We start from the raw sequence: 13,992 nt of genomic DNA on the forward strand, positions 1-13,992 counted from the left end.
AAAGGTATGCCGGGCCTTTCCCATTCTTTATTTACAATGTCCGCCACCCGCTTGGGTATAGGAAAAGCTTCGGGGGGCCCCGGGACCTCTAGGAACTTGTCCATTTTACATAATTTCTCTGGAATGACCAAATTCTCACAATCATCCAGAGTAGATAACACCTCCTTAAGCAGAGCGCGGAGATGTTCCAATTTAAATTTAAATGTAATCACATCAGGTTCAGCTTGTTGAGAAATTTTCCCTGAATCTGAAATTTCTCCCTCAGACAAAACCTCCCTGGCCCCCTCAGACTGGTGTAGGGGCACTTCAGAACCAATATCATCAGCGTCCTCATGCTCTTCAGTATTTTCTAAAACAGAGCAGTCGCGCTTTCGCTGATAAGTGGGCATTTTGGCTAAAATGTTTTTGATAGAATTATCCATTACAGCCGTTAATTGTTGCATAGTAAGGAGTATTGGCGCACTAGATGTACTAGGGGCCTCCTGTGTGGGCAAGACTGGTGTAGACGAAGGAGGGGATGATGCAGTACCATGCTTACTCCCCTCACTTGAGGAATCATCTTGGGCATCATTTTCTCTAAATTTTGTGTCACATAAATCACATCTATTTAAATGAGAAGGAACCTTGGCTTCCCCACATACAGAACACAGTCTATCTGATAGTTCAGACATGTTAAACAGGCATAAACTTGATAACAAAGTACAAAAAACGTTTTAAAATAAAACCGTTACTGTCACTTTAAATTTTAAACTGAACACACTTTATTACTGCAAATGTGAAAAAGTATGAAAGAATTGTTCAAAATTCACCAAAATTTCACCACAGTGTCTTAAAGCCTTAAAAGTATTGCACACCAAATTTGAGAGCTTTAACCCTTAAAATAACGGAACCGGAGCCGTTTTTATATTTAACCCCTTTACAGTCCCTGGTATCTGCTTTGCTGAGACCCAACCAAGCCCAAAGGGGAATACGATACCAAATGACGCCTTCAGAAAGTCTTTTCTATGTATCAGAGCTCCTCACACATGCATCTGCATGTCATGCTTCCCAAAAACAAGTGCGCAATAGAGGCGCGAAAATGAGGCTCTGCCTATGATTAGGGAAAGCCCCTAGAGAATAAGGTGTCCAATACAGTGCCTGCCGGTTATTTTACATAATTCCCAAGAATAAAATAATTCCTCAAAGCTATGAAGTATAAAATATGCTTATATATCAATCGTTTTGGCCCAGAAAATGTCTACAGTCTTAAAAGCCCTTGTGAAGCCCTTTTTTTCTTTATGTAATAAAAATGGCTTACCGGATCCCATAGGGAAAATGACAGCTTCCAGCATTACATCGTCTTGTTAGAAATGTGTCATACCTCAAGCAGCAAAAGTCTGCTCACTGTTTCCCCCAACTGAAGTTAATTCCTCTCAACAGTCCTGTGTGGAAACAGCCATCGATTTTAGTAACGGTTGCTAAAATCATTTTCCTCTTACAAACAGAAATCTTCATCTCTTTTCTGTTTCAGAGTAAATAGTACATACCAGCACTATTTTAAAATAACAAACTCTTGATTGAATAATAAAAACTACAGTTAAACACCAAAAAACTCTAAGCCATCTCCGTGGAGATGTTGCCTGTACAACGGCAAAGAGAATGACTGGGGAAGGCAGAGCCTAGGAGGGATCATGTGACCAGCTTTGCTGGGCTCTTTGCCATTTCCTGTTGGGGAAGAGAATATCCCACAAGTAAGGATGACGCCGTGGACCGGACACACCTATGTTGGAGAAAAGCTTAAAGGGACTGTGGACAGTCTACACCAGAATTTTTATTGTTTAAAAAAAAAAAAAAAAAAAAAAAAAAAAGATATATAATCCCTTTATTACCCATTCCCAAGTTTTGCACAACCAACACGATTATATTAGATATACTTTTAACCTCTGTGATTACCTTGTATCTAAGCCTCTGCAGACTGCCCCCTAATCTCAATGCTTTTGACAGACATGCAGTCTAGACAATCAGTGCAGACTCCTAAATAACTCCACGGGAGTGAGCGGACCATATGTAATGCAGCACTTAATTATTGATATATACTGTGTGTGTATGTATATATATATATATATATATATATATATATATATATATATATATATATATATACACATGTATTGTGTGTGCAGATCTTATGTAATGCTGCACTTAATTACTGAAATATACTGTGCATATTTAATTATTGTGTGTGTAGACCTTATGTAATGCTGCACTTAATTACGGATATATATTGTGCATATATACACACATTTATTGTGTGCAAACCTTATGTAATGCTGAACATAATTACTGATATATGCTGTGTATATATATAAACATTTATTGTGTTTGCAGGCCTAATGTAAATGCAGCACTTAATTACCGATATATACTGTGCATATATAAACATTTATTGTGTGTGCAGACCTTATGTAATGCGGCACTTAATAACTGATATATACTGTACATATATAAACATTTATTGTGTGTGCAGACCTTATGTAATGCTGCACTTAATTACTGATATATACTGTGCATATATAAACATTTATTGTGTGTGCAGACCTTATGTAATGTGGCACTTAATTACTGATATATACTGTGCATATATAAACATTTATTGTGTGTGCATCCCTTATGTAATGCAGCACTTAATTACTGATATATATACTGTGCATATATAAACATTTATTGTGTGTGCAGACCTTATGTAATGCAGCACTTAATTACTGATATATATACTGTGCATATATAAACATTTATTGTGTGTGCAGACCTAATGTAATGTGGCACTTAATTACTGATATATACTGTGCATATATAAACATTTATTGTGTGTGCAGACCTTATGTAATGCAGCACTTAATTACTGATATATACTGTGCATATATAAACATTTATTGTGTGTGCAGACCTTATGTAATGCGGCACTTAATAACTGATATATACTGTACATATATAAACATTTATTGTGTGTGCAGACCTTATGTAATGCTGCACTTAATTACTGATATATACTGTGCATATATAAACATTTATTTTGAGTGCAGACCTTATGTAATGCTGCACTTAATTACTGATATATACTGTGCATATATAAACATTTATTGTGTGTGCAGACCTTATGTAATGCTGCACTTAATTACTGATATATACTGTGCATATATAAACATTTATTGTGTGTGCAGACCTTATGTAATGCTGCACTTAATTACTGATATATACTGTGCATATATAAACATTTATTGTGTGTGCAGACCTTATGTAATGCGGCACTTAATTACTGATATATACTGTGCATATATAAACATTTATTGTGTGTGCATCCCTTATGTAATGCAGCACTTAATTACTGATATATATACTGTGCATATATAAACATTTATTGTGTGTGCAGACCTTATGTAATGCAGCACTTAATTACTGATATATATACTGTGCATATATAAACATTTATTGTGTGTGCAGACCTAATGTAATGTGGCACTTAATTACTGATATATACTGTGCATATATAAACATTTATTGTGTGTGCAGACCTTATGTAATGCAGCACTTAATTACTGATATATACTGTGCACATATAAACATTTGTGTGTGCAGACCTTATGTAATGCAGCACTTAATTACTGATATATACTGTGCATATATAAACATTTATTGTGTGTGCAGACCTTATGTAATGCAGCACTTAATTACTGATATATACTGTACATATAAACATTTATTGTGTGTGCAGACCTTATGTAATGCAGCACTTAATTACTGATATATACTGTGCATATATAAACATTTGTGTGTGCAGACCTTATGTAATGCAGCACTTAATTACTGATATATACTGTGCATATATAAACATTTGTGTGTGCAGACCTTTTTTGGTGAAACATCTAACTTGGACCCATACCAGATGGAAGTCTTAATGAGACTAATCACACAGATTTTGTAATTATGCAATATGGCATCTGTGGAGAACATATTTAGTTAACCAGCGAGTGAATCAGAGCATGTTGTTAACTGGGTAGAGTTTACTAAATATTACTGGGTAGTATGTCAGGCTGATGTGACTATAAATTACTTTCAATCACATATTTTAATTTACAAGGTCACAACATTCAGCTGAAAAACTGCCCCTGACAGAAATTAACAGATGACAAAGGTTTTGTATAAGTTTGTGTTACGTCACATGACGCTGGGCGCACAATGGTTTGTAACCTAAAGAAAGAACATATTTCTTACCTCCCATCTACAGCATCCAGCACACGGCAAGAGATCTCCTGCTCATAGAGGGAACGCAGCATCTGCTCACGCCGCTCAGGACGGCGAAGCAGGTTGATCAGGAAAATCTGTAGAGGGAAAGTTAATATATAAATATACATACACACAGTCATGTGAAAAAGAAAGTACACCCTATTTGAATTCTATGGGTTTACGCAACAGGACATAATAAAAATCATCTGGTAATTATCAGGTCTTAAAATTAGGTAAAAACAACCGCAGATGAACAACAACACATGACATATTACACCGTGTCATGGTTTATTTAACAAAAATAAAGCCAAAATGGAGAAGCCATTTGTGAAAACTAAGTACACCTTATGATTCAATAGCTTGTAGAACCACCTTTAGCAGCAATAACTTGATGTAACCGTTTTCTGTATGACTTTATCAGTCTCTCACATTGTTGTGGAGGAATTTTGCCCCACTCTTCTTTTACGTTGCTTCAGTTCATTGAAGTTTGCAGGCATTTGTTTATGCACAAGTCTCTTAAGGTCAAGCATTTCAAATCGGGATGAGGTCTAGACTTTGACTGGGCCATTGCAACACCTTGATTCTTTTATTTTTCAGTCATTCTGTTGTAGATTTGCTGGTGTGCTTGGGATGTCCTGTTGAATGACCCAATTTCAACCAAGCTTAGGCTGTTGGACAGATGGCCTCACATTTGACTCTAGAATACTTTGGTATACAGAGAAGTTCATGGTCGACTCAATGACTGCAAGGTGCCCAGGTCCTGTGGCTGCAGAACAAGCCCAAATCATCACCCCTCCACCACTATACTTGTGGTATGGGGTGTTTGTGCTGATATGCTGTGTTTGGTTTTCGCCAAACAAGGCACTGTGCATTATGGCCAAACATCTCCACTTTGGTCTCGTCTATCCAAAGGACATTGTTCCAGAAGTCTTGTGGTTTGTTCAGATGCAACTTTGCAAACCTAAGCCGTGCTGCCATGTTCTTTTTAGAGAGAAGAGGCTTTCTCCTGGCAACCCTTCCATACAAACCATACTTGTTCAGTCTTTTTCTAATTGTAGTGTCATGAACTTTAACATTTAACATGCTGAGGCCTGTAGAGTCTAAGATGTAACTCTTGTTTTTTTTTGCAATTTCTCTGAGCATTGCATGGTTAGAAGTTGTGGTGAATTTGCTGGGACGTCCACTCCTGGGAAGATTGGCAACGGTCTTTAATGTTTTCCACTTGTGAATAATCTTTCTCAATGTAGAATGATGAACTTTAACTGGTTTGGAAATGGACTTATAACCCTTCCCAGATTGATGGGCAGCAACAATTGCTTCTCTAAGATCATTGCTGATGTCTTTCCTCCTTGGCATTGTGTTAACAAACACCTGAATGCTCCAGGCCAGCAAACTTTTATAAAGGTGGTCACACTTGCTGATGATCAATAAATCAAGGGCATTTAATTAACAGCACCTGGCTGCTACTTAGACCCTTAATTCCTATGGAAATAGTAAGGGTGTACTTAGTTTTTCACACATGGCTTCTCAATTTTGGCTTTATTTTTGCTAAATAAATCATGACATGGTGTAATATGTCATGTGTTGTTCATCTTAGGTTTTTATCTATTTTTAAGATCTGCTAAGGACCAGACGATTTTTATTATGTCCTGATAAGTAACCACAGAAATCAAAGAGGGTGTACTTTCATTTTCACATGACTGTATATATGGAATAATGTGAGAGGCAGAGATATGTGAGAATGAGGAAGGGATGTAAGGTTCAGAGGAATACAAAAAGAGTCAGCACTAGAGGAGAGGGACAGAAGATTCAGCACTAGAGGAGAGGGACAGAAGATTCAGCACTAGAGGAGAGGGACAGAAGATTCAGCACTAGAGGAGAGGGACAGAAGATTCAGCACTAGAGGAGAGGGACAGAAGATTCAGCACTAGAGGAGAGGGACAGAAGATTCAGCACTAGAGGAGAGGGACAGAAGAGTCAGCACTAGAGGAGAGGGACAGAAGAGTCAGCACTAGAGGAGAGGGACAGAAGAGTCAGCACTAGAGGAGAGGGACAGAAGAGTCAGCACTAGAGGAGAGGGACAGAAGATTCAGCACTAGAGGAGAGGGACAGAAGATTCAGCACTAGAGGAGAGGGACAGAAGATTCAGCACTAGAGGAGAGGGACAGAAGATTCAGCACTAGAGGAGAGGGACAGAAGATTCAGCACTAGAGGAGAGGGACAGAAGATTCAGCACTAGAGGAGAGGGACAGAAGATTCAGCACTAGAGGAGAGGGACAGAAGATTCAGCACTAGAGGAGAGGGACAGAAGATTCAGCACTAGAGGAGAGGGACAGAAGATTCAGCACTAGAGGAGAGGGACAGAAGATTCAGCACTAGAGGAGAGGGACAGAAGATTCAGCACTAGAGGAGAGGGACAGAAGATTCAGCACTAGAGGAGAGGGACAGAAGATTCAGCACTAGAGGAGAGGGACAGAAGATTCAGCACTAGAGGAGAGGGACAGAAGAGTCAGCACTAGAGGAGAGGGACAGAAGAGTCAGCACTAGAGGAGAGGGACAGAAGAGTCAGCACTAGAGGAGAGGGACAGAAGAGTCAGCACTAGAGGAGAGGGACAGAAGAGTCAGCACTAGAGGAGAGGGACAGAAGAGTCAGCACTAGAGGAGAGGGACAGAAGAGTCAGCACTAGAGGAGAGGGACAGAAGATTCAGCACTAGAGGAGAGGGACAGAAGATTCAGCACTAGAGGAGCAGTGCGGGAAGAGTCGGAACAAGAGTAGAGGGGTAGGGGAGCCACACACCTCATCAAGACCCATCTTGTCTAGATTCTTCGGCAAGGGTTTCACAAACTCTGAGGGATGCATTGGGATGCCGTGAACTGCAAGAGAGGAAGCTCAGTGATACACAATCAGTTATAGGAATGTGGTACTTGGTCTATTTCCAGCCTGCTGGCTTGTTTAGTAAACGTTTGCTTGGTTTATCTATCACCCTTGTGTTCTCAACCCTATTAATCACACTCACCTCCCGTACCACCCTCTCATTACAGTTTGTGTCACACCTAACCCTGCTACCAATTTATCTCACTGTAACTAGCTTACCCATGGCTTCCAGCATTAGATGCACAAAGTTCAGCTGGTCATCCTCAAGACTCTGGTGTGGCAGCGGTGGGACATTAATGTAACCATAGCGATTCTTATTACACACGTAGGCCTGCACACCTGCAAAATAAAACATTAGAAATTCTCTGTTCTGCCCCAAATTATTTAAACCACATAAGACAGCAGGGTTTCACTGCTGGAAGATCATGCCTGACTAATCTAATTGATTTCTTTGACCATGTAACTAAAATAATAGACCAGGGAGGAGCTGTAGATGTTGCATATCTAGACTTTAGCAAAGCATTTGACACCGTCCCACACAACAAACTTATTCACAAAATGTATTGCCTTGGAATAGATGCTAAGATTGTCAAGTGGGTAGAATGCTGGCTTAAAGATAGATGACAGAGGGTTTAAATTAATGGAGTACATTCAAATGAGGCATCAGTTACTAGTGGTGTTCCCCAAGGGTCAGTTCTTGGGCCTGTTCTGTTTAACATGTTCATAAGTGATATTGGAAGTGGGCTTAAGGGGAAGGTTTGCTTGTTTGCTGATGATACAAAAATTTGTAGCAGGGTAGATGTTCCAGGAGGAGTTGATCAAATGAACTGTGATATTAATAAACTAGAGGACTGGTCAAATAAATGGGATCTGAAATTTAATATTACCAAGAGCAAAATTAAGCATATAGGATCCAAAAACCCAAAGGCCGATTATAGTCTCAATGCTACATTACTGACTGTAATTAAAGAAGAAAGGGATTTGGGAATTATTATTTCAGAGGATTTAAAATTTGGTACACAATGCCGCAGTGCAGCCAGCAAGGCCAGTCAAATGCTTGGTTGCATTGGAAGAGGATTTAGTAGTAGAAATAGCAAGGTTCTTATGCCACTTTACAGATCATTAGTTAGACCAAATCTGGAATACTGTGTACAGTTCTGGAGACCATATCTTCAGAAAGATATAAATAAACTAGAAGCTGTCCAAAGGAGGGCTACTAAAATGGTACATGGTCTAAAATATAAAACGTACAAAGAAAGACTCTATGATCTAAATATGTATAGTTTAGAGGATAGAAGGGAAAGAGGTGACATGATAGAAACCTTCAAATATATGAAGGGATTTAATAAAATAGAAGCTGAAAGCATTTTTCACAAAAAAATAAATGCCAAAACAAGGGGTCACAATCTAAAGTTAGAGAGTAGCAGATTCAGGAGAAATTTAAGGAAGCATTTTTTTACAGAAAGTGTGGTGGATTCATGGAATGAACTTCCATTTGAGGTGGTAAACACAAAGACTGTAAAGGAATTTAAAAATGCCTGGGACATGCATAAGGCTATCCTAAGGAAAAAGTAACATGTAATATGGGTAGACTTGATAGGCCTTTTTGGTTCTTATCTACCGTCAAATTCTATGTTTCTATAAGGCCCCACCAGACTCTAACCAGAGAGTGAGGGCTTGAATCATAGACCTGGACAGCACACAATATAATCCCATAACTGCCAGTTCCACACCTGTTGCCAGACATGAGTGAGCAAAGACAATAATGTCGTCAAAGCTCCAGCTGTAGTTGGGGTGAGGAGGGTAGAACGCCAGGTTCCGGCTCTCTTCCTTCCGTAGATCCAGGAGGAAGGTGGAATGAACCATGGGTACTGGAAAACAGCCTGTGCGCTGTCGATTCCTTGTGGGGTAGTAGTCAGGGGTCCTACGGTAGAAACCCTGAGGTGGGAGAAAAAGAGAAGTAAATATGGAGATGCAAGAAGCTACACACAAATTATCATAGGGAAGTTCATCTACAATGCTTAATATCAGAGATCTTGCACGGTCTCCATCTAATATAGGGACACTATTTATGTCAGTTAATGTGGTGTTCATGCCTACCTAACTGTGCTTCTCAAGAACTGGCAAAGGCAAGGATACGTCTTTTGCCCTCCCATCCTACCTTCTCTAACCCCCAACACTCTTACCTTGGTGAACATCTTGTATATTGAGCTTTTACTTTCATTAAGAAAAAAAACAAAAGGCAGCGCCAATTGTGTGTATCAAAGTAAATATGCTACATTCTTAGCCAGTACAACAGGGCTCTCACATTTTGTAAAAGCACCTAAATGTGTTAAGTGTGGCTAGCTGGAAATCAACAGTGTACCAGCGCACGGGCCCTGGGAAACAGTAACATAAGGAAGTGTTCCATTTGGAGATGGATCCGGTGGTTCCTGTGGAAGACTGCTGCTCATTAAAGTATCAGTGACCACACTTATAAAATAAGTAACAAATTTATTAAAGTAAATTAAAACCATAAAATACAAGTGCTGACAGCATATGGGGGTAAGGTGTCTTGGCATTCTGAATCATCATTTCATCAGTCATTAATGTCCCTGCAAATTAGGTCTTTAAATGACAAACAAGCAGCCAATCATGGCCCTTCAGAAGAGGGTGTTTGTACAATTAAACCTCCCACTGTTTATTTACTACCCTAAAACCATGCGGTCCAATGTAAAACATATGGTAAATTACAAATATGCACAAGAGAGAGCCATTAGGGTGATGAGATGAATCCTAGAACCGTGTTCCAATCGAGTATCTCACTTCTTATGACCGGGCAAACATTACTTGACAACTCCGATGCAAGTTTCACTAATCCTAATTAGCTTTCTCAAGGAGATTGTTAGGCATTCGGTTCTTGACCTTTTAAATCTAACTAATGTTCCCGATTGGGTGCTTACTATGACGATCAGGTGTAATTATAAAAACAACTATGTTAAAGGGACATGAAACTCAAACGTTTTCTTTCGCGATTTAGACAGAGCATGCAATTTTAAACAACTTTCCAATTTACTTCTATTATTTAATTGCTTCCTTCTCTTGTTTTAACTTTGCTGAAAGGTTTATCTAGGAAAGCTAAGGAGTAGCAAAGAAACTAGGTTCTAGCTGCTGATTGGTGGCTGCATATATATATACTGATTGTCATTGGCTCACTCGTGTGTTCAGTTTGAATCCAACAGTGCATTGCTGCTCCTTCAACAAATTATATCAAGAGAATGAAATGCATTTGATAATAGAAGTAAATTGGAAAGTTGTTTAAAATTGCATGGTCTACTTAAATCATGAAAGAAATTTTTGGGGTTTCATGTCCCTTTAAGTCCATTCAAATTCAACATTCAAATTTTCCAAAATATAATACCATGCTTACATATTAATCATTACTACATCTGCAGCACTTTACAGCAATATAAAAACGATCATAAAACGCTGTTAAAACAATTCATATTCACTTTAAAGAAATGTTTTGTATATTAAAGAGCAGCACTGAAACATTTTAATTAAATTTTTGTGCTAAAAGGTTAAAAATTTAAATGATCGCTACACAGCCGGACTTGAGAGCTGCAGTTCAGCACACAATTGGCAACGGGGCGCTGAAGCGGTAACTGTATTGTGATCTTAATCATTTTGACAAGAACACAGACTCGCTAGAAAAATATCTTTCAGTCGTTTGCCACACCACTACCAAAGACAAGGAGTCGCATGGTTGAGACATACAACCATCACAGGAAACAAACACTGTAAAAAAAAATGGAATGGGGAGAACCTCTTGACCAAGTGTGGTCCCCGGAGGGTCAGGGCCCCGCTCTGGAGATCATAAGTTTTTGCCAGCAATAGCGAGGTAAGAAATGGTCAAATCTGCAAAGCTACGAAAGGGATTAGGAAATAAATACGTTTTGGAAGTGAGAAGCGGTTAACACAGTCTACTAATAACTACTAGAACTTTCTTGACATAAAAACTTTAAGGGAGATTTAACAAGTTTAGATAAGAGTTAAGAAGACTGTGCTAATAATAACAATAGTGAGGAGACAAGGCATACAGAAGCCCTCCATTTGGAGAACGATCCGGTGGTTCCCGGAGCTGGTACACTTTTAAATTTAAGCTAGCCACACTTAAGTGCTTTTACAAAATGTGAGTACCCTGTCGTACCGGCGGAGTTTGTAACATCTTTACTTTGATTGATACACACAGTTGGCACCTTCTTTCTTATTTGGCTGCTTCCAGAATTGTTTCTCCCAGAGTGGATGAAGAAGAGTGGCCTTTGACGAGTCTATTTATGAGGACCACTTACTGTGAACCCCTTATGGTGATATCTTCAGATAATTTTTTTCCTTCAAAGTCTCTCTCTTTTGGAACTTGTATTATTGGTGATTACAATATATTTTCAGACTTCTAGTCATTGTATTTACAATTATTATTGTTCGTCAGAATTAGATATTTTGTTACTTTTATAATTTGATGCTCTGATTCGTAATATTAGCGCCCCCTAAGCAATTTCTTATTGTATTGCAGTTGGAGTCCTCTCATTAAGATATCGATCTTATTTACGGTTCCTTTTAAGAAACATCTTACAGTTTCAGCTGGTGCTTTTCATGTAGCGCAAGAATGGAGCCATCTATCCTTATTCGCTGTGCCTTAACCATCTCCTAACTTTAACACTGTATGGACATTAGTTTGCTAGACCGGGATTGGCCATTATCAGACTACCGCTAGCCTGTTCTCCTGAGAAAATGTGATAGCACTAACAAACGGTGGTGGCACTGACCTTTCACAGAAGTGATGAGTCGAATGCAGTAACCAAAGACTACTGAATATTTATTTAACATATTACCGTCTAAGGTCAATCCACCAGCTTAGCACTATTGCCTTATAAGCACCATGGTCTGTCACATAACCATATGGCCAGTACAAGGCACGTGCTAATCATGGCAGCTGCGTTAAATTTGTGCCTCTTTTTCTAAGGGATTCCCTTCACAGAGCTGGTTAAAGGGATAGTCTAGTCAAAATTAACCTTTCATGATTCAGATAGAGCAGCAATTTTAAGCAAATTTCTAATTTACTCCTACAATCAATTTCTCTTTATTCTGTTGGTATCTTTATTTGGAAAAGCAAGAATGTAAGCTTAGAAATCTGCCTATTTTTGGTTCAGCACCTGGGTAGTGCTAAATGCAGCCACCAATCGCTACTCAGGTGCTGAACCAAACATTGTCCGGCTCCTAAGCTTACATTCCTGATTATTCAAATAAAGATACCAAGTGAATGAAGAAAAATTGATTATAGGAGTAAATTAGAAATGTGTTGCTCTATCTGAATCATAAGTTTAAAGGGACACTAAGGTTAAATTACATTTTCATGATTGAGATACAGCATTTAATTTTAAACAACTTTCAAATTTACTTCCATTAAAAAAAATGTGCACAGTCTTTTATATTTACAATTTTTGAGTCACCAGATCCTACTGAGCATGTGCAAGAATTCACAGACTATACATATATGCATTTGTGATTGGCTGATTGCTATCACATGGTACAAGGGGAGTGGAAATATACATAACTTTGCAATTTGTTATAAAAAAAATCTACTACTCATTTGAAGTTCAGACTAAGTGCTATTGCATTGTCTTGTTATCTTGCATTTGTTGATTATGCAAATCAAATGTGTTGACTGGTCCTTTAATTTTGACTAGACTATTCCTTTAAATTAGTAATATCCCTAGAATGATGTAAACATTAGACAATAATATAAGGATAACTAGAGAGTCAGCATCAGTAAGTTTGTAAGCTGATCACACTCACAGTGCCAGTATAAGTGAGTTTACAAGACAATCTCACTAGTAGTGCCAGCATCAGTAAGTTTATAAGCTGATCACACTCACAGTGTCAGTATAAGTGAGTTTACAAGACAACCTCACTAGTAGTGCCAGCATCAGTAAGTTTATAGGCTGATCACACTCACAGTGCCAGTATAAGTGAGTTTACAAGACAACCTCACTAGTAGTGCCAGCATCAGTAAGTTTATAAGCTGATCACACTCACAGTGCCAGTATAAGTGAGTTTACAAGACAACCTCACTAGTAGTGCCAGCATCAGTAAGTTTATAGGCTGATCACACTCACAGTGCCAGTATAAGTGAGTTTACAAGACAACCTCACTAGTAGTGCCAGCATCAGTAAGTTTATAAGCTGATCACACTCACAGTGCCAGTATAAGTGAGTTTACAACACAACCTCACTAGTAGTGCCAGCATCAGTAAGTTTATAAGCTGATCAAACTCACAGTGCCAGTATAAGTGAGTTTACAAGAAAACCTCACTAGTAGTGCTAGAATCAGTAAGTTTATAAGCTGATCACACTCACAGTGCCAGTATAAGTGAGTTTACAAGACAACCTCACTAGTAGTGCCAGCATCAGTAAGTTTATAAGCTGATCAAACTCACAGTGCCAGTATAAGTGAGTTTACAAGACAACCTCACTAGTAGTGCTAGCATCAGTAAGTTTATAAACTGATCACACTCACAGTGCCAGTATAAGTGAGTTTACAAGACAACCTCACTAGTAGTGCCAGCATCAGTAAGTTTATAAGCTGATCACACTCACAGTGCCAGTATAAGTGAGTTTACAAGACAACCTCACTAGTAGTGCCAGCAGCAGTAAGTTTATAAGCTGACCACACTCACAGTGCCAGTATAAGTGAGTTTACAAGACAACCTCACTAGTAGTGCCACTGTGCCAGCATCAGTAAGTTTATAAACTGATCACACTCACAGTGCCAGTATAAGTGAGTTTACAAGACAACCTCACTAGTAGTGCCAGCA

The 13,992-nt window shown here is 38.7% G+C and overlaps 1 protein-coding gene across 1 annotated transcript in view; it reads right to left on the reverse strand.

The window, feature by feature from the left end:
• The window catches only part of CERCAM (cerebral endothelial cell adhesion molecule), a 107,272-nt gene that overhangs the window by 56,795 nt on the left and 36,485 nt on the right, over positions 1-13,992 (reverse strand). The window contains exons 5-8 of the mRNA XM_053695678.1: positions 8,873-9,077; positions 7,359-7,478; positions 7,062-7,138; positions 4,252-4,358 (exon numbers count right to left, since the gene is read on the reverse strand). Of these exons, the coding sequence (XP_053551653.1) occupies positions 4,252-4,358; positions 7,062-7,138; positions 7,359-7,478; positions 8,873-9,077 (509 nt within the window). The remainder of the gene's footprint in view (positions 1-4,251; positions 4,359-7,061; positions 7,139-7,358; positions 7,479-8,872; positions 9,078-13,992) is intronic.

Source organism: Bombina bombina, chromosome 12 (assembly GCF_027579735.1).
Source record: "Bombina bombina isolate aBomBom1 chromosome 12, aBomBom1.pri, whole genome shotgun sequence".
NCBI lineage: Eukaryota > Metazoa > Chordata > Amphibia > Anura > Bombinatoridae > Bombina > Bombina bombina.